Consider the following 22,198-nt stretch of genomic DNA (forward strand, 5'->3'; position numbering starts at 1 on the left):
ATGTTCCAGTGGCGGGAAGTTGACTCAGGAGAATTGTAAATAAACCACTTGTCTGTGTCAGGATGGAAGGGAGAGCGAAGCAACTAGTGTCTGTCATATTTGTTGATGATAATAATGTGGAGAAGATTACTAATGGAACTGATGGGAAGCAAGGTGATTGAAAATTTACTTCAAATGTAGTTACTTGTCCTTCATCATAGGTGAAGTAAGACGTAATGTGTGCCAACACCACAGGTGTGCAGCATGTTTAGAATTTAAAAACATGATGCAAATATGATGAGCGATCACAGTGAAAATTAAAAGTTCCATTTGAAATGTTTGGCTATTCAACTTCATTGTGTAACCTTATATGATATCAAGTTTTGAAAAACTTTCCACAGGGAAGTTGATACTACAGTGAAATGTATAAAGGGGGTAAAATCTGCATAAGCATTCGCATTTCAACGAACCCTACAACACTAGGAGAACCTTGAAGATCAGGGAAAGTGTAGGGCTGATATCATTTACTCATACAGTAAGTTATCAGTTTAGCCATGCAGCGAGATTAGCTTTGAATATTGGGTGATTTTGTTTTAAAATGCTAGTGTAGTGTTTATTGAATATATCTAGGTTGTTGAGCTTGATTAGGAACATTATTATTTCTTTTCTGTTAAATTAAGTGATAGAGGTGAGGGTTATGAATACCAGAGACGGGTTGATTAACCTAAAAGAGTGTTAACCACTTAAAAATCAACAGAACCAATGAAACCCTCAGCTAATTATCCTGTTAGTTGAGATTTATCTTGATTGGTAATCTTTCTGTCAGAATATACCAGTAGTGATAATGCTCTGTGCAGACTCCCAGCAGTGCTAACAAAGAGACGACAGACCATACGATTGATAGTAGCAATTCAATTTCATTTTGGTACATTTTTGGCATAAATCACAAATGCTAGTGCAGGTTAGATAAGGTTTTCTTATATTTTGTTGAATCAGTTTTTACAAGAGGGTTGCCCACTTTTTTCATAATTCACCACACATTCTTCTTGATGTTCATAGCCCTCACAACTATCACATTATTTGATACTAAAGAACAAAATTAAATGCTCAACTACACAGCAGCTCTTGATGCTTTCTTCAAAGGCTACATCAACATTGCATAACAAAATAACTTTCTGTATATTGCTAGTTTCATTGAATGGCTAAACTGGTAGTATATCAAAATTTGGAGTTAAAACATTGAAGTGGATTTCCTTATTCACAGAAGTGAATTAGACAAGGGAGCATTGTTTTATCAAGATAGATGGGTAAAAGTCCAATTTAGCTCCACATCACTGTTTGCTATGAATATTAAGAACACATTATCAGTAGTTGCTGAGGATAATTTAAAGTGTAATATTGAAGGTTATTAGATATGTTGATGGCAGTGAGGTTATAAGGGAAAATGGGGTTGATTAATGTAGAAGCAGGTAATTCACTTGCAATACCTCGCTGATGCAGGGGATGGCGATGTTGTTTCCTGTGGGGCAGGGTGGTGCTGGGAATGGATGAAGGCAAGCGAGTATGAATATGTATATGGCAGTGTATATGTTATGTATATGTATACGTAGGTATATGTACCTGTATGAGCATGTATGTATATATGCGCGTATTTGAGTGGAGATGTCTTTCTTTGTCTCATCAATATAATTAAGAACATTTTTACAGGCACATCAATACCTCTCTCAGAGCGTGGTCGTGGTAAACTTACTAACAGTTGTCAGAACTCTGCTGTAGATAGTAAGGAATTAAAGCCACTTCAAGAAGTGGAAGTCGACGATATATTCTTCAAGCCAACAGGTTTGTTTATATGATGCTTGTCGTGTAGTTTGTTTGTAACATGATACAGTGAGCATGATTAAGAAGAGTGGACTTCCCTAGAAATTCAACCAAAGCTTTTCTACATACCTAGATCATTTTACTTTATTGTTTCAGACTAGTAGTTGGTAGCGTAGACATGACATTAAGTAAAATTAGATCATGATAACATATTACTAAAATTATGTCACTTTTGATTAAGATGCTTTAGTACCTTGGTGCTGTCAGTTTGACAACTCGGTCATTGAATGGTAGTAACCTCAGACATTGATAGTGTGTTAATTTCCTAAGTCATGTACCTGGCAGCGGCAGTGTTTTTAGAGTTTATACAGCAATATGACTAATTTAGTGTGTGAGTTTTTATAAGATTTGTAGCACAGTTTATATGTTTTATAGTGTCTTAAGAAGATTGTGTGTTAATGGAGTGATACTGGAAGAAAGTGTATTAACGGAATGATACTGTACCTTGTTATCAGTGTATTAATGGAATGATACTGTACCTTGTTAACACTGCCAGTTCTATTGCTTCTTTTTAGTGGTCTCTGGTATCATGACAAATGTTGAAATATCATTTACATCTGAATCATAGGAAAAATTATTCAGTTGGAATTGGTTGTCATGTTGTCACATTGTGAACTCAGCAATATCTAATTACAATTTGGGACTCATGTATGAGAATTAAACTATGTTCTGAATGAAGATAAGTTTGGTGTGAAGAGACTTGAAGTTTATACCTTTTATTTGAAACTCAGTATGATGAGAAAGTACGATCTAAAATTGTGCATTGTGGTGCAGGCTGAGCATGAAAAGTTACTGATTTAGAAATTTATCCTTGTGCATGTGTAAACAAAGTTTTGAAAGACTCAGGTGGCTGAAACAAAATCAAAGCATCAATTGTTTGAACATCCAGTTCCTTATGCAGTTTTCTTTTTTTTTTTCCAGCTTTTATGGATAAAGAGGTGAGATTATTTGTTCTTTATGTAGTCTTGAGTCACCATGTCTCATATTTTAGAAGAGATTTTATAAACTTTGTCAAGAAAAGTCTTTACCCTCTTGTGAAAAACTACTGATACATAATTGCATTATGAAGTTTTCTTGACACATTTTTAAGTTTACACAGCGTTATTCTTTTATTTGTAATACTGGATTTATAGAAGGCCCTATGATATCTACATGAATTTCAGAATACTTAAGTGGCATTTATATGTGATGCCTTTGGTAGGATCTCAGAATATATTTATTTTCAGAATTACTTGATGATGGAGAAGACTCTGTCAGAGGTAGTTCTGTATTTGGATTTCGTACTCCAAAGAAAAAATGGGGTATGCTGGAAAAGGCTGAATCTATCAAGAAAACCAATGAATCTCCAACTACTCCCAAAACCCCAAGGTCTTCATTAAAACAGTATCTTGGTACCCCTAGGACACCCCAAACTCCCAGAACGCCGGACTCTACTTCCAAAAGTTTGTAGTATTGACTTCATATTAGACTTCACTAATTCTGTGGTTAATTGTGTAGTTTACTTATGAAATTTTGGTATGCTTGAAGATTTAGTAGTCCTGTCAGTGTTGTATGGATGCATATCTTGGGCTATGAATGCAAAGGAAAGGAAGAAGGTATAGTTGCTGGAAATGAAATGCTTGAGGTTAATATGTGGTATGAGATGGGTTAGTATTATAAAAAATAACATTGCTAGAGAGGTATGCAGTGAACATTATCTGATTTAGAGGATTGATCAGTGTGTGTGATGAAACTGCCTGGAAGTATGGAGAGGATGAATGAAGAGTGACTGACAGAGAGTTAGGGGAAGGAGGTGACTGAGTGAGGTATTGTAGGGTGGTGTGGAGGAGGCTTTAGGAAATAAGGCCTTGAATCTCCAGGTGGGTGAGAGATGTGCATTATGTAAAATGAAGTGGAGCAGTGTGATATATGGGGGAGAAGCAAAGTGCTGCTAATGGGCTAAACTGGGGTATGCGAAATGGTCAGAGTAAACCATGAAGTAGTCTTTGGAGCTTGGCTGTGTATGGTAGACTCTGGTTGCAGTACATTATACTTGATACAGAGATTAGTTGCATGTAAATGAGGCTCTTATTGTTCCTAACACTATCTCTTAAGTCAGAGGTGAATCCTGAAAGAAGTGAATTTGTAGTAGAAAGCGAATATGGTAAAAAAAAAAAAAAGGATCCAGAACATATAGAATCGAGTTGAGAGTGGATGAAAAGAGGAATGGTGGATTTTTTTATTTTTTTATTTTTTTTTACACATGGAAAACGAATGAGAGAAATTATAGGATTAGGGCAGAGAGGGATACCAAAAGTGAGTTGGAAGAGTAGAAATAAAGTAATTTGTGAGTGATGGAGTCTTCTTGTTGTATAGCAGAAGTTATGTATGATCCTTCTTGGAAAGTAGTTGACAGAGAGACCAAATAGTGCAATATATTGATAAACAGCTGGAAACCTCGTAATGTTTTGACATTCTTATTTAACATGTCTTCCCGTTACCTGTGCTAAGTGTATTATTGAACATCTTTATGTTTAAAGTTTGTATTTTCTACACTGTGCTAATGCACAGTCCATAAATCTATCCTCATACCTAACTGTCACATCCTCCTCCACTCTACTCCCCACAACTACTTGTGTCGCTAATTCCACATACTATCTTCCATGGATCTACACCCTCCAGTATTATTTCAAGTCCTCTAGAAAGTACCAATAACCGTAGTCATGTAGAATGTATGTTGGCTGATAGGTCCTTCAAGAAGGTATATGATAGTATAGCTGAAGATCCAAGAAGAGGAAGACAACAAATTTTTTCAGAGCTGAAGATAATTCAGATGCAAATACCGAAAAAATGAATTGGCAATGTTTGAAATGGAAGCATCTTTGAGACTGGTCTCACTTGACAAATCAGCTTAGTGTGCAAAGTGAAAGGATGTTGCACTATATTTGCATAGAAGTTCTATATCACTTTAACTTACTGGACATAGGCTGAGAATGTGCTTAAGTGAACTCAAAGCATAAATGTTTCTGATCTACCTCATGGAATTGGGAACGGAGCTAATGATAATAGCTGAATAGAGTACTTATTTTTGCAGCAGTTTTGTTGTTAAGATATAGTATAAAAGTATGTATTTTTCTCTGGATAGTTTTGCATTCTTTTCTGTTAAAAGTTTGTATTTCAGATGGATTCAGAACTCCAAGGAGTAAGAGGAGTCTATCTAAAGTCATGCAAGAAGTTAGAACTCCCTACAGCTTCAGAAAAAGAGTGAAACAACGTAAGTTAATATCTCAGCTTATTATCTTCCTCACAAATATGATATTATGGGACATGTTTTGCAGATGATGCATCTGCTTTCAGTCAGGACTTTTTCTTTAGGATCAGTGAAGTCAGTTGAAATTATTCTTATTTAAGTAAAGAATAGTTACTAATCAGGATTTTTTTCAGGATCACTCAAAACTACTTATAATTGTTAGATTCTAGATAGTAACATATAGTTTCCTTTGTGTTTATCATGAAATATTTAGAGGGCATGCTGCAATCATGCATCCCTGTTTTTCATATTCTAGTCATTATTTTAAGTGATAGTGGTTACCTCTTCCTCCTGTGATCAATACCTACAAATGCATGTTTCATATGGCATCCTGAATCAATCTGCTGTTACATAGCAGAGTGATGAACATCACTCTACACCTGAATTTCCCACCATAAGTTGAACTTCTCATACATTGTATGTTCTCTTGGCTGGCCATAGTGGCCACAGTGGACAGTTTTTCACCTTTTCTAAGGACTTTGAGTTTTTGGTGCCCACCCTCCCCTACACTCATAGGACTCATTGCTTCCTACCATAAGTTGAACTTCTCACACATTATAGGTTCTCTTGGCTGGCCACAGTGGACAGTTTTTCACCTTTTCTAAGGACTTTGAGTTTTTGGTGCCCACCCTCCCCTCCATCCGTAGGACTCTAAAAAGTAATGTATTTTCTTAGCTAAAAGTGCTTAACTCTTAATTCATAAGAAAAACAGTGATGTTGATAGGTCTTATGCTTACAGTCATATAAATAAAAGAAAAATTCTTGAAATGAAGGTTTGTATAACATACATACAGGATTTGCCTATTTGGTGGATAAAATGTTTTTCTCAGACTAAGGATTGTTCAGTCGTAATTCCAAAGAAAGAAATCTGTCATAATTTTTGAAAAATCAGATCGGTTGTATGTTGTGCATCTTCTCAAAAATAAAAAGAAATATATATGCACTTTAAGGAGGTGAAAAGGTCAGAGGATACATAGACCTGTAAATTTATGTTGCCCAATACTTTCAGCTTAATAAGGGAGAATTAATATATTTATGCCTTCCCTGGTGTTATTAAGTAAAAGATCAGTACATTTGTTTTTTTTGAAGGATATAGTGCTGAAAGAAAGTATTTTCCAATATTTTGTCCTATAAATTGAGCTGTTTGCACTTAATGTAGTGCCATTTACATGAATGATTCGCTTATGTGTTATACCAAAGTATTGTGAGTGAATTTAAAGATAATGAGAGCTCTCTTGGATGATGCACTTTTTGTTAGCATCCATGATCACTTGATATGTAGGTATGTTTTGCTCTGCCCCATTATGAAATAAATGGTGCACATCTAAAAATTCTTATTAGCAAGTGTGATCCTTTTCAGATCATTTAGATTATACTTCACTTTATGCATTATTATGTATTTACAGCATCATGTACAGTCCAGGCAGCCAAGAAGGAAAATTTTATTATAGAAAATGTAGGGTTGAGAACAATATATTCATCTGATGTAGATTTTTGTTTTACCTGTTGGGTCATTATTGCCTGCTGTCCGTGATATTTGCAAGTTCAACTTTTGGATGTGTTCCTAGTACTTTACATAAGGATTGTTGTGATGCAGGGATAGTATGTGGCTATCTCCAGTCATGTTTGCTTGCTTTCAGATGCAGTGGCATGTATAGTAGATAGAAAAAGTTTGTATTTATAAGAAATGCATTTTTATGTATAAACATGGAATAAGTAAAGATACAATCATAACTTCTTCCTTCCACAGAGTATGTAATTACCTGCATATTACAGAGAGGGGGTTTTACACTTATGGGACTGCATTTCTTGAACTTTCTCTTTTGTCTGCATTAACCATGTCAATTCATTTTATTCCATTCATCCACCACTCTTACATTATAAAAGTACTTTTTTCAATTTTTCTTAATCTTCTTGCTTAATTTCACTTTATTTTCTCATGTTATATCCATGCATCTCTCCAAAAACATTTCACTGTTTCTTGCATCAGTGTTTTAAAAACTCAAAGGTTGGGATCAGTTAAATCTCATTCTTCTCTTCCCTATGATTGTGCATATGTGTATGTTAACTTCCTTTGCTGAACACCTTGACAGTATAATCAGTATCATACTTGGATTAGGCATTAATCTAGTTAAAAGAGGATATGTAGTAACTTAAGATTATCAAGTTGTCTCAGTACCTCTGACCCTGTTAAACTTGTGCTGTTTGAAGTCAAAATTTTTTGCTTCACTGTCCCCTTTGATTGAGTGAAGGGATTTGCTCTCATTTTCAAAGTTTTAGTTTTTTAAGTCACTAAATTTATGATTTGTAGATTTTATTCTCCGCATGAGTCAAAAAGTGCCATACAAGTAACAAGACTGGGCCCTTTATGAGTAAGAAATGAAGAAAGAATATTACACGTGAAATAGATTTACATGATTAAACGATTTAGATGTAGGTGAATTAGCAGTGGACGTCTGGAGAGCCATTGGCTTACCTCCCACAACTAAGAACAGCATTTGGTAATGTCAAAATAATTATCATAGGCAGTCTGGCTTACCAGAGAAGGATTGGCTATTTCATTAAGGATGATCCTAAGAGAGACAGCAGTACCCACTTGGCTAGACTGTTGGCCACTCATCCTTCTACCTCAACCCACTTCTGTAATTAATCATAATAAACTTTATATTGAGATAACTTTCATATATGTACACACACTGTACTGTACTTCATAGTAGCTTATTTTGTCTTATAGCAGATTGTAATAGAAAGTATATTTGAGATATGCCTAAAGAATATAACTAGGCATGTAACATGGGTTCTTATGGAGGAAAAAGATCCTCTATGTTGTTTTGCTTAGTCACCCTTTCTGGGAAAGCAACCCCAGTTTTAATAAAAGCCCCTTTACTTGCTTTTATATTGCATGATGTAATTAGTTTATGTGCTTAACTTTTACTTCTCAGTGGATGAATACAGTGGCCTGTCAACTGTCACCTAGGAAGGACAAAACCTTGTTGTTTTGGCTATTTAGTTTTGATTTTTTTTCCAGTTTTGATATTCAGGCATGCTTTTATGCTGTTGTCACATTTCCAAGAATATAATGGATATTTATTTGTTTAAAAATGGTTTCCAGTCTTTTCATATGTTTTCCCTTAAGTTATACACATTTTGTTTTCAACAAAAACCCAACCATGTCATCTATATTCCATGACTTTGAATTTTTGTTGCACTTTGTTTTATAGTAATGAATTAAAACCTGTGTAAGAGAACAGATTTGAAAGCACAGAGTAAGCCTTTCACTGAAAAGGAATATGAAAGTATGCAGTATGAGGTAACTGTAGATGTGTTCTTTTATGTAAGTTTTGTTTTATATATTTATTCATGTTTCTGCAGATTTGATCAAGGAATTGATAGGTTTAAAAAGACATAGTACAGTAGTAGCACAAAAAAGTTGAAGGCATATGAAAGTCCATGTAACAATGTTTGATATGCCTTTTAATGTGAAAAATATGTTTATAGGCATTGAGAAGATTGTGTATGAAGAAGACAGGTCTTCATCTGAGGAGGAAAGTGATGATGATAGTAACTATAATTCAAGTGCTTCTGATGATGAGAGTAAGGAAAACTTGGAATTTGTCAAAGATTCAGTCAAGACTCCTGCGAGAACACCAAAGAGGACACCCTTGAAATATGCAAAAATGCCATCCAATACTCCTGAAAGAACTCCATCCAGAAAGCCAGGAAAGGGTGGAAGAGGAACAAAAGTTAAAGACGTTGAAATGGTTTGTGTATCTTTTTTACTTCGCCTGAAGGAGCTTGAAGGATTCATATTTAGTTGTCATGTATAGTTAATGTAGCTGAACCCTGGTATGGGAAGCATGGATATTCCAAGAGAGTTTCAGTCTATTTTTCTCTCTAACTATATGTCTGTCTCTCTGATGCCTGCTCTCTGGAAACTCCAGTGCTGCTTCTTATCCTTCAGTGCCTCTGCCTTAACAGGCCACTGGAAAAGGGCAGCTCTTGTGCAGTGTTTTCAGAGGCTTTTTCTGAACATCTTTCTTCATAGCCTTCAAGAATAAATGAAACTTGTCAGGTTGCTATCCCTCTCGTCTGTGATCAGCTTGAATTGTTGATATCTAACCGTCAGAGAGGTCTTGCCAATTGCAAACCATGAAGTGTTAAGAGTCTCCCAAGTTAATGTAATAAATAAATGTATGACTTGTTTGTGAACTTTTAAGTTATCTTGAAATATATGCATAGCATTGAGAAGTACACTTAGTGAATTGCCAAGACTTGATTTTTAACCCTTGGAATACTAAAAACTTTCATACATGTTCGCCATTTGCCATGTCAGGGAGGTAGTGTCAAGAACAAATGAAGAAATTTTCTCTTATATTTCAGAATATTTATAGATTTTTTATTTTTTGAAGTGTACAGTGTAGGGCAGGAGGTGCAAGAACTAGGAAACAATATTGGGGCTTAAGATAACCACATAGCATAAGTTTAAGATGAGACTGTCAGAGAAGTAGTTAATGCAGTAGATGGAAAACTTAAGAGGGCAACAATTTTCTAATAAACCTGTGCAGTATTTAAAAAGCAAATTTTAGACACAGTACTTTACAAAGAGGAGAATTATGCTTGACTGTAGGAGATAAGGAAAAGTGGGCTGCTTTGTGAATGAGGGAAGCTGTACAGAGGGAGATTGTTGGGATTGTGGCCTCTGTCTTGGTTTTTTTAAGGAACATTTCTTAGGGATTCAACAAATATTGTTCCTTGACTCCTTAGATTTATGTAACCTTCTGTATGTGGCTTTAATTTTGCTGCCATCATAGGAGTATGTTCTGTAATGGAAGTCAGTTGTTATTTCAGATTTATAGTTTGTCATATTTTCAAGTACCCCTCCTGCATGCGTGTATGCCTCTCAGATGCTCATACAGACCTGTCCATTTGTGAAAAATGTAGGTTTTGAGGGATAACAAACCATTTCTCAGAGAAAGGTAGAACCGTATGAGCAACCATTCATAATCTCTTCCTTTCTTACTCTTCCTCCCATTTTATGAAAATCATTACCAGACTGAAGGTAAAATCACCATTAGTCAGTCAGTGAATGTGGATGAGAGGTAGTTAGGCCCCACATCACCTCTGAACAATTATGTCTGGGGTAAACCATGGAAAGGTCTGTAGGGCCAGGATGTGGATAGGGAGCTGCTGTTTCGGTGCATTACACATGACAGCGAGAGACTGAGTGTAAGTGAATGTGGCCTCTTTAGTCTGTTTTCCTGGCGCTACCTCACTGAAGCTGGGGCAGTGATGCTTTCCTGTGGGGCTGGGTAGCAACAGGAGTGGATTAAGACCTTGATTAGGGTCTGTTTTTTGTGCCATCTCAGCTGTCATAGAAAAGAAATAATGACTAGTTAATTTCTTAAGTATTACATTAAATTTGGGTTTCTGATTCTAATTGTAAATATTCACACTATTGCTGTTCATTTCTTAAGTATCTTCTGTATTCAAAATTGTGGTTTGTCAAATCTCTTCTAGACACCTTGGGTACCATTCATATGTACACCAATAGCATTTAATCATATGGAGTTGAGAATATTTAGCAGACCACAAATTTGGGGTGAATTTTTACATGAATGTGGCTAGAGAAGGAGACCATCATTAGAAATGACAGTTTCTCTGTACAACAGATTTTTCACATTACATCTAGGCTTTTGATGTTTCTTTATGGTGTTCATATGGGCCCAGAAGTGTTATATGATTAATCATCATTTATCTTTAGTTTTAGTTACTTAGACTGAAAGCTTTTGTTTTAATGTCTTTCAGCCTTATTCTATTTTGTTTTCAGATTGCTAGGTCAGATGATTATTTCATGTCACATGGAGATCCAGGGAAAGTACTTACCTCTGACCACACACTCAGCCACCTTGAAACCCCAAGATTATCACCAGAAGCACTCCAGACATTTCTTTCAAATTTAACTGCATCCCATCAAAAAGAAAGAGAATTATTGGTTGAAGAACATGAACAAATGTTTCCCCGTTGGATGACATTTTTGTGGTTAGTTCATGCAGCTTATATTTTGACTTCCAAGTTGAAACAAAATTGTTCATATATACATTACTTAGTTAACCTTTCACTGATCCATTAGTTCAGAAATTGTACAGCTTTAGTAATTTCATCTCACCTTTAATTTGAATCTAAAATCAAACACCGAGCCCTTCACTGCTTTCAACAACAGGAGTTATAAATATATATTTCTTAAAATCCTTTTCTTTTCTGATAGCTTCCCCACAGAAGTATACACCTTTTTTTGTCCTAAATGGTATTGTGAGTGTAACTGATGCCATTTTGCACTCTTCTTAAGTCTAGGTTGGACTGTAAAAGGGATTCTAATCATTGAGTAATCTATGCAAAATAAAGAGAATGTGAACTAGGCTTGGTACTCCATATGCAAATGGGCAAAGTGTCATCCAAAGTAAAGAGAATGGGAACCAGGCTAGGTAGCTCATATGTAAATGGGCAAAGTGTCATCCAGACACCATCTACACTACTACTGCTCAGTTTCACATACTACCACTATCACCTACCACCACCACAACTTGCCAGTACCCTGTGCCACCGCTGCAGTTGTCATAACCTGTCACCTTCATAAACTACCATAACCATTACATTATACTGCCACAACCTACCTCTACCACCACCAGTGTAACAGAAAACAGTCAAAGCTTACATTCTCCTGTGCACTTCAAATTATGATCACTGAACAGAAATCAACCAAAGGTAATGACTTTTCACAAATTACATGCTTTTTTTTTTTTTAATTCTGTAATTCAGCTATGAGGAACTGGACATCCTTGTTCTTTAGTCAGCCTGCTGGGTATTACCAAATAAAAAACTTTTGCACAGGGAACAGGTGATATTCACTGGCATAAAAGGTTCATTGTGTATGGCTGCAGTGATTTTCATGAAATGATATGGCTTTGCTTTGTATAATATGTAATCCTCACAAACATTTAGCATGAAATGCATACCACTGCATTTAGCAGCAAAGTGAATCTTCAGGTAATAAAATTACTTTCATATTTTGAGTGTGTAAATGCAAGCTCATACTCTCAGTTTTCCTTAAGCATGACAAGAAAAATACTGATTTGACAGTGCAAAGGTGTAGATGAATGTGCACCTCAACTCATTAATCCATACTAGTTTCCTTGCTTTTTACATCTAGTGTAAGTTTCATACATTTAAAATCCTGTTTTGCCTTTTTGTATTCATTACTTTTTCCTACTTTTTCAGTGAAGGCTTCAGTATATTCTTATATGGTTTAGGAAGCAAGAAGCAGCTTATCTCAAAGTTCCAGGAGCAGTATTTATCAGGATTTAGTCATATAGTTGTGAATGGGTTTTTTCCCTCTCTCACTCTTAAAAATGTAAGTATTTATTCAGTTTGTCAGCATAATGGACAATGTTATGATTAGTTTCTTTGGAACATTTTTCTACATGTAATCCCACTTGTAGATATATGTGAATGTGCTTAGAGGGGCACATGATGAGATATCTGATCATTATGTGGTGGAAACGAGGTAGAAAGTTTTTAGAGGCTTTTAGAAGAGAGGAAATTATACAGGTGGGAAGAATGTGGTGAAAATGAGTTTGGTTGGAAAATGCTTATGTGAAGAGATACCAGGATATATTAAGTGTAGAGTGGCTAATGATGAGTAAATGAAGTGAGGGAAGTGGGTAAGGAAAGGGAGGTATTTTAGGAAAAGCCTGACATGTGGAAGATTATTGTGTGACATACAGATGGTGGATAGTGAGTGGGGGGATGGCAATTATAAGTTGCTAGTGAAAGAAAAAAAGAGAGATGTATGGGTGGCACATGCTGGGAAGGATGGTAGGATGGCAGATGTGGGATGTTTTGGGTCTGGGAGGTATGTAAAGAGAGAGTCATGGCAAGTGGTTTGGTTAGAAAATAAAGAGGTGGTGAAAGCCTTAAGGATGAAGCGTGAGAAAGCAACTTGATTGGATGGGATTGCAGTGGAATTTCTCAAGAAAGGAGATTGACTATGAGGTTGATTGGTTGGTTAGGAGTTTTAATGTGTGTATGTGGGTCATGTTGAGGTGCCAGAGAAGTGGTAGAATGTCTGTATAGTGCCTTTATATAAAAGCAAAGGGGACAACAGTGAATGATCAGATTACAAAGGTACAAGTTTGTTGAGTGTACTTGGTAAGTTGTGTGGAAGAGTGGTGATTGAGAGGGTTGTGACATGCACAAAGCATACCCTTGGAGAGAAATATTGTTGCATGAGAAGTGGTAGAGGATATGTGGATAAGGTGTTTGCTCTGAAGATATGAGAAATTCTTAGAGAAACAGAAGGGTTTGCATATGGTGTTTATCGATTTGGAGAAAGCAGAGTTGTTGAGAGACTGCGGAAGGTGTAATGAGTGTTAATTGTGGGAGGAATGCCTCTAGAATTGATGAGTTTTTATCAAGAAAGGAAGCATGTGTGCAAGTAGGAAGAGAGGAGGGAGATTGCTTCCATGTGAATGTGGGTTTGTGGCAGGGCTCTTTGATGTCGCCATGTCTTTAATTTGTTTGATGGTTGATGAAGGGGTCAAGTGCAGTGGTCTCAGAGAAAGGAGCAGGTTGGCAGTCTGTTGAGGGTGGGGTTCCTTGAACACAAGTCAGACATCCTTTGTTAATGACACCACATGGTAGCAGATTTGAGCTGAATCTACTGTCTGAGTTTGAGAGTGTGTGTGAAATGAGAAGTTGATATTAAACAAGTTAAAGCAGGGTTATTAGGTTTAGCATTGGAAAGAGAGGGTTAGTTTGAGCATAAGTTTGAATAGAGAGAACCTAGAGGAAGCAGGATATCCATATTAGATACCTTAGAGTGGACATTAGAGTGAATGGAACTGTGGTAGCTGAATTTAGCCATGGGGTGGATAAGGGGGCATATTGAGGAGCCTATGGAAATAGACATCATTATCATCGAGGCAGATGGGTACGTTTGCCGGTTCCAATAGCATTATTTAGATACGAGGCATAGGCCATAGATAAAAAGTTACAGAAGAGGGTCAATGTGTTGGAATGTTAAAAGATGATATGTGGTGTGAGAAGGTTGATTGAATTAGAAATGGTAGGGTAAGAGAGAGATGTGGTGGTAAGATAAGTATTATGTGAGAGAGCTGAAGATGGTATGCTGAAATGATGTGGGACTTATGGTGAGAATGACCTTTTTATTTATCTTTTTCTTTAAATAGTACTGTATACACATCAGAAGTAGAGTTAATTGGAGGACAAAATGAAATATGCTTTTACTGTTCAGGTTCTGAACATACAGCAGTGTGTTAGGCATGCAAGAGTTAGAGTGCACTGATTTGGTTTAAAGAGGGTGACGTTCTTTCAGTGGGCTGATCCAAGGCTTATCAAGCAGTCAGAAGAAACCATAGAAAGGTCTTGTAGACTCTGGCTCTGGTGCATTATACATGACAGCTAGTAAGTGGTTGTTAGTGAATGAGGCCAGTTCTTTGCGTGTTGGTGGTACTACATCATTAATGCAAGAAATGGCAAACAGGTGTGAATGAAAGCTGTAGGTATGTTACATTTCTCGTGCAATTTTTTTTTATATAAACTCACAAGTTTTTGGATAATCAGTTGTTTTCAAACCTTATAAAGTCTCATTGCTTCATACTTTATGCTTTTTTGCATGTGGGACTTTTGAGACAAATGTGTGGGAAAGTACAGGTAAAATAGAATTATGAATTGAGGAATTGTGAAATTCCAAATGTATTAGGTGGATATGTGATACAGGTGATACAGACAAGTAGAAAGAATGCAAAATTTATATTAAAGAGATTAAACTGTAGATAATGTGTGGATGTTCAGTAAAGAATAAGAGTTACTCATAAAAAGTAATCTTGATAAATGATTACCTGTCCTGTATTGTTTTTCCTATTTTGCAGATTTTGAATAATATAACTGAAGATATCTTAGATCACACAGGCAGTTTCCATGGCATACAGGAACAACTAGAATTTATTCAAGATATCTATTCTAGACCTGACATGGATTCCCTATTTGTAATTATTCACAACTTAGATGGTCTAATGCTTCGTGGGGAAAAGACTCAAGCTGCTATAGCACAGCTGGCTTCATTGACCAATGTACACCTTCTGGCTTCCATTGACCATATTAACGCTCCTCTTGGTAAGATACTACTTTTGTTTTCTTATTACTGAACTATTCAGGTTCAAGTTTTTGCACTTAATGAAACTTGGACAGAAAGCTTAATTTCATTGGGGACAGAGAGAGAAAATGGGAAACCATGGCGTGATTACTCACTTCATATGTGTAAACTGAATCCTATGTGCCTCAAGACAAGCTAGCTTCAGTCTATGTTAACTTTGAAAAACATGTCAAAATTCTTTCATTGAAAATGCATGTTTTATAAAGCATATCAGATGAAGATGTACAACATGGAAAAGTCTGATAGCTAAATTGAAATTATTTATCAGTGACTGGAGGTTTTCCAGATTAAATGGAAAAAAAAGGTATATCTAAAGAAATGAGCTTAGTGTACATGGTATAAAGTAAGAATTGCTTATGATTATATAGAAGATCATCACTTTACACACTGGTTAATCCCACATGGGTTTGAATCTTAATCACAGTAGTCAGTCCGTAGTCCACTCAGCTGGTTGTTAAATTGTGTACCTGGCTTTGGTTAGGGTGCATACAAGTGGGTGGAGAGGAGGTTGAGTAGTTCCAGGTGAAGGTAAGTGTGCTTCGGAGGTGTGTGATGCTGTTTGATTTGTGAATGGATGGGTTGGTAAATGCAAGGGCCTTGGAGAGAGAGGCAGGTTTGCAGTCTGTAGGGGGTGAGGGGGGCCTGGGAGGTGAGTCAGTTGTTGTTTGCTGATGACTCGGCACTGATGGGAGATTCATGTGAAAAACTTCAGAAGTAGGTGTTTGGGCTTGGGAAAGTGTGTGAAAGGAGAAAGTTGAGAGTAAATGTGAATAAATGCAAAGTTATCAGGTTTAGTTTTGCTGAGAAACAGGGTTGTTGGGGTGTGAGTTTGAGTAGAGAAAAATTGGAAGAAGCTAAATTTTTTAGATACCAGGGAATGAACTTAAGAGTGAATGGAAGTGGAGATGAGTCAAAGGATGGGTGAGGGGACAGAGGTTCTGGGAGCATTAAGGAATAAGAGAGATCACTGTCTGGGAAGGTAACAGTGGGTGTGTTTGAAGGTATAGTAAACCCAATGATGTATGAAAAGTTAACAATTATGGAAGAAATGGAAAGATATTATTACATCTGATGGAACAGTAGGTAAGATCACTATGCCAGTTTGTATGTGCTTATATTTTGTACTGCATTTAAAGAAAGTCTTTGTACTCTGTTTAAAGAAAATCTGTGGTCTTTATATGATGGCCACCCAGTCAGATGCCTTGGTGTAACGCTTTTGATTGGATCACTTGTCCTGCTGTCTCCACCCATTCACAGCGGTCTCCGCTGCCTGATGTTACCCCAGACCTTGTGTTAAAGTTGTTCTTAATCCCTTCCTCAAGGTAAACTCTCACACTTTACTAAACAGTTTGTCACATGCCTGTAGTTGCTTTGGTGTCGACCGTTTAGTGATAGTATGAGAGCTTACCTTGAGAAAGGGATTAAGAACAACATCAACACAAGGTCTGGAATCATCTGCTGGTCATGTCAGGCAGCAGAGTCTGTGAACAGGTGGAGGCAACAACAATCGATCCAATCAAAGAGCGACACACCAGGGAGTCTGACCAGGTGACCATCACTTGCTGGGGAATATGGTCCTGCTAACTGCTGGAATCAGTATCTCCTGAGGAAGACTGTTGAACTGTCAAAACATTGAGGTATGTCTCAGCTCCAACCCATATGTTTCCATACCATTCTGTTTTCCACATTTGTCATGATGGATAATAGATAATGAGATATCTTGGGGATGGAACCCAAGTCTAAGCACAGAATCCATTTATGTTTCATATACAACTTAAACACATAGTCTGAGGAAAATGTATACAATATTTTTAATAAGTTTGTGCATGATACAAAGTTTGTGTAACTGAACCATCAGAAACCTGAGGTGTCATAATGTCAGCCGCCCCTGTGGACAATCTCTGGTTGTTTGGCATCACCTTCCTTCCTGACTCTGAATTTACATGCTAATGATAAGCTATCATTTTCTTACACTTATTCACACAGAGCAGAGAATAAGCAAAAAACATGGTGAGTAATGCACATAGGTCTGGCAGTGACATTGTTTGTAATAAAGTGGTGCCAATAGCATCAAAGCCCAGCATGGGCAAGTGAGATCAGGTGTGGAATTTTCCACTTGTAACATCATGTCACTGCTCAAAATTGTTTTGAATTTTGAGCATTTCAGATTTCGAATTTTCGGATTAGGGATGCTAAACCTGTAATATATTGATTTACATGTCAAATGTTATCCAAATGAAATTGACTTGTTTAGAAAATGTTGGTAATGATTCATGTTTTAACATGCTCATATCACGCATATATTTTTTATGCATATTTTGTTGCTTATGAAAAGGTCATTACCATCATTTGTTGCAGTCTTTGATGGAAGCAAGATGAGTCTCTACAATGCTCTTTGGTGGGATGCTACAACACTAGCAGCTTATTCTGAGGAGACCTCTTATGAAAATTCATTGCTAGTACAGCAGTCAGGGTCTCTGGCATTGTCATCACTAATTCACGTCTTCAAGTGTGTATTTTTTCTGTACTGTAACTTACCTCATATGTAAATATACCAATTTATGGTTAATATGATAGCCAAAAAAAAAAAAAGTTTATCGTTTTGGATGAAACATCTTTTGGTGTTTCTGCATTCAGTCGTACACATTAGGTAGAACTTAAAGAAAGAGCCTAAATGTATCAACACATTGGATTGCCATCCATACTCCATTGCATATTTTACATAGGCCAGCTTACACTGGCCCTTAATTATTGTTCTTGCAGGGTTACAGTGAACCCAAGGCTTGAACACCAGAAAAATATTTCTGTCTACAGCTAAGACAAGGCTTAATGATTCAAGGCTCTCATTGAAATTAAAAATGAAATCTCTTTTTTCTTTAATACATTTTCACTTTCCCAATTTAGGGAGCTAGTGCCAGGCACAGATGAAGAAAGACTGCATTCACTGACATCCATTCTCTACCTTTCATGTGTAATGCACCTAAATCATAAGCCCCTATTTATAATCAGGCTCGACAAACCTTTTGTGGTGTCAGTCCTTGGACAGCACCCCTCATATACCACATTACTTCAGTTCACTCCATCCCATGCGGATTCAGGCCCCAAACACTCAAAATCTCTTCCTCTTCATCCTGCCTTGTCCAGTTTGGTCTCCCCCTTTTCCTTGGCCCCTCCACTTCTGACAGATATCCTCATTCATTCTCTCCATATTTCCGAACCATTTCAGCACACCCTCCACAGCTCTCACAAATTTACTCTTTTTATTGCTACACCCCTCTATCACCCTATCATTATTTACTTGATCAACCCTCCTCGCATCAAATATTATCCTCATACATTTCATTTCCAACACGTCCACTCTATTCCCTATATTCTCATCTACAGCCCCTACCTCACCCTCTTCCATACATTCTCAGCTTTCTTCCCATGCCTCACATTTATACAACATCCTTGGAACTACTGTACCTTCAAACGTATTTATTTTCACCCTCCCATATTGTGACCTTTCTTTCCACTCATTCCTCAAAGCTCCCAGAACCTTCACCCACTCACCCATCCTGTGGCTAACCTCTGCTTCCATGGTCCCATTTGCTGCGGTTTCCATCCCAGGTGTCTCAAATGCTCCACTTTCTCCTGTTTTTCTCCATTCAAACTCACACCCCATCTAACCTGTCTATGTCCACTGCTAAATCTAATAACCTTGCATTTATTCACATTTATTCTCAAAGTTTTCTTTTTGCACACACACTCTCAAACTAGAAACCAACATCCACAGTTTTTCATTTGAATCTCCCACCAGTGCTGTGTCATCAACAAACATCACCTGACTCAATACTCAGGCCCCTTCACCACTTACAGACTGAATACCTGCCCCTCTCTTCAAGACTCATGCATTTCCTTCCCTTACCACCTCAGTTGTTTGCTAATGATACTGTGCTGGTGGCTCATTTTAGTGAGAAACTGCAGAGGTTAGTGTCTGACTTCAGTCAGGAAAGTGCATTAAAGAAGAAAGTTGAGAGAGGATGTGAATAAAAGCAAACTTATTAGGTTTAGGAGTGTAAAGAGACAGATTAGTTGGGGTATGAGTCTGAATGGAGAAAACCTGAATGAAGTGAAGTGTTTTAGATAGCTGAGACAGGACATGGCAGCAAATGGGACCATGGAAGCTAAGGTGTCATAGGGTGGATGAGGAGGATGAAGGCTATGGGAGCATTTAGGAATATGAGGAAAAGAGAAGTCACTGTCTGGAAGGGTAAAAATGTTTGAAGGTATGATAATCCCAGTGGTGTTGTATGGATGCTTGGCATGGGCTATAGATGAGAATGTATAGAAAAGGGTGAATACTTTGGAAATTAAATGTTTGAGAACAATGTGGAATTGATCAAGTAAGAAATGATAAAGTAAGACATATGTGGTTATAAGAAAAGTAAGGTTGAGAGAGCTGAAGAAGGTATGCTGAAGTGGTTTGGAGATATAGAGATAATAGGTGAGGAGAAGTTGACAGAGAGGATAAATTAGTCAGAAGTGGAGGGAACAAGGAGAAGAAGACTGAATTAATGATGGAGAGAATAAGATTTTTAGTACTCAGGGCTCAGATTTGCAAGAGGGTGTAAAATTGAGTGAATTGGAGTAATGTGCTATACAGAGGGTTACATTGTTAATGGACTGATCCAAGACACATGAAATGGCTTGGGGATACCAGGGAAAGAGCAGTGGGGTCTTCTTGTGAATAGCAGTACACTGTGTTTTGGTGCATTATGCATGTCAGTGGATGTTAGACAAGCCATTTCTTCTTCGCTTTGTCTGTTCTTGGTGCTACATTGCTAATGTAGGAGACAGTGAACAAGTATGAAAAGAAATAGCCTGATTTATGCTTAGTTCTGAACTTTTTAATGGAACAGTTTAGTATCAGTTTTGTTTCATTCTGAAGAAACATTGAAATTCATTAATGATTAAACTAGTAAGGAAATTCATAAATGATTAAACTAGTAAAGTTAACATTGCCATTTGCATTTCAGATCACTAACTCCAAATGCTAAAGGGATTTTCCTTCTATTGGCTCAACATCAACTTGATCAGAAGGATAATACAAATTATACAGGTTTGTTATGGTGGATGAATAGTTTGTTAAACTGTTAATTTAGAAATTATTGTCATTGCAGATTAGTTATTACCATAATTCAGATTTTTTTTATGAGGTCTATCAAGTAAACGTAAGTTACCACCATAAAACCATTGACAGGATTGCTTTCTTAAGGCACCTTAGTGCATCTACAGACAATTTGGAGGATGAAGGTATTATTCATTTTGGGATCTACTAGAACTGGCACAGTACTATTTCAGCTGAGACATATGGGGTCTATTAAACCCAACAACACTTTTCACAAGCATTGTTAGAATCTCTAAATGTTGTAATTCAGTGGGTTCCTGTCTCCACTAAAGGCTTTCTTTCTTTGTGTCTCATTTAAGTTACTTTACATTACTTGAGTTGATCATCATTTGTTTATTTGACCAGTTCTGGAGCTTGTCTGAGTTCCTTTGTATATTGATGCAATCCTTGTCCCCCCTACTTTTCACATGAACATAGCATTATTTGCAAACATTTTAAGGTATAAGTCGAGTACTTCTGCCAAGTCATTAACGAAGATCAAGAATACCAGTGGTTCCAAAACCTAAACCTAGCTTTGCTCCATATGTTCTTTTGAAAAGGTAGAGTACAGGAGTAAAGGTGACCGGCCCCCAATTCCTACACATCTTGGTCGGATTCCACAATATGAAGGACATATGTAGGTTGTATTGTTTTTTATTTTTCCCAGGGGTAAGATAGAATGCTAGATGAAATTTGTTTTGACAGTGACAAGTAAAATTACTTCTAAAATGTTTTGGCTTTAGGTAGGAAAAAACATTCTTTATCCAGATAATTTGTCAGGTCATTTCCCTTATCCTGTTGAATTATCTTTTAAGTTTTTGTTTATAAAACATATTGATCAACCCTCTTCTTGCCTACAGGTCTCTCCTTCAGTGATTTGTATCAGCGCTGTCGGGAAGCATTTTTGGTTAATTCAGATCTCACCCTTCGTGCTCAACTTACTGAATTTAGAGATCACAAGCTTATACGGTCGAAAAAGGGAATGGATGGGGTTGAGAACCTCATTATTCCTCTGGATGCAACCACATTGCATGATTTCATTAGTCAACAAGAATGATGTAACTTTTCTTAATTATTTTTAAAATTTATTGAAACATTTATTTGGCCAGTTTATTTATATGCCTGTGTTTTAAACATTTTTGGTAATTGATATGACATTGCAATTTTGGATCAGATATATTGTAAAAGTAATTTCTTACAGATGAGTTGATTATTCATGCATGAACCTCTTCCAGTGTACATGTTGAATATTGGGAGATTTATATGTTTGATTAATTAATCAATTTTACATTTAAAAGCACTAGAATCTAATTATTTCTCAAGTGTTTTCTATCTGAAGAGTTGAAGCTAGAGAAATACAGCTCCCTTGATACCATTACAAGTATGGTTTCATTTTCTTTTAAACCTCTGACAGCAGGATGTCATAGGTAAAGTCTGTTTATCTGCACTTGTGCTTAGTCAGAAGTCTTGATTATTGTAGATGCATGGTGATGGTAACATATGAATATTGATGAATGTCATATCAAACAGCTTATTTCATTAGCTAGAATGCTTTCACCTCCTTTTATGACATTTTTTGAAAGCAAGAGGTACTTTGAACATGAGAAAAATGTACAGCTAAGTATCATAAGACAAAGAAAAGCATTAATAAAGATAAACAGAACCTCTTAGT

The 22,198-nt window shown here is 36.7% G+C and overlaps 1 protein-coding gene across 3 annotated transcripts; it reads left to right on the forward strand.

Moving 5' to 3' along the window:
- On the forward strand, positions 1-21,907 carry Orc2 (origin recognition complex subunit 2). Of its 3 annotated transcripts, none has more exons than XM_071661590.1 (11): positions 1-153; positions 1,687-1,818; positions 3,084-3,299; positions 5,018-5,110; positions 8,645-8,907; positions 10,974-11,185; positions 12,422-12,554; positions 15,094-15,337; positions 17,736-17,886; positions 20,396-20,478; positions 21,387-21,907. In XM_071661590.1, exons 1-11 carry the CDS (start codon positions 63-65, stop codon positions 21,581-21,583), a joined length of 1,815 nt encoding a protein of 604 aa, XP_071517691.1. In that variant the 5' UTR covers positions 1-62; the 3' UTR covers positions 21,584-21,907. The 3 variants fall into 3 exon arrangements, with proteins under 3 accessions (XP_071517691.1, XP_071517695.1, XP_071517698.1); XM_071661594.1 differs by lacking the exon at positions 1-153 and adding an exon at positions 208-514; XM_071661597.1 differs by lacking the exon at positions 1-153 and adding an exon at positions 2,779-2,795.
- The last annotated feature ends 291 nt before the right edge of the window (positions 21,908-22,198 follow it).

The sequence above is a fragment of the Panulirus ornatus genome, chromosome 5 (assembly GCF_036320965.1).
Source record: "Panulirus ornatus isolate Po-2019 chromosome 5, ASM3632096v1, whole genome shotgun sequence".
In the NCBI taxonomy this organism is placed as follows: domain Eukaryota; kingdom Metazoa; phylum Arthropoda; class Malacostraca; order Decapoda; family Palinuridae; genus Panulirus; species Panulirus ornatus.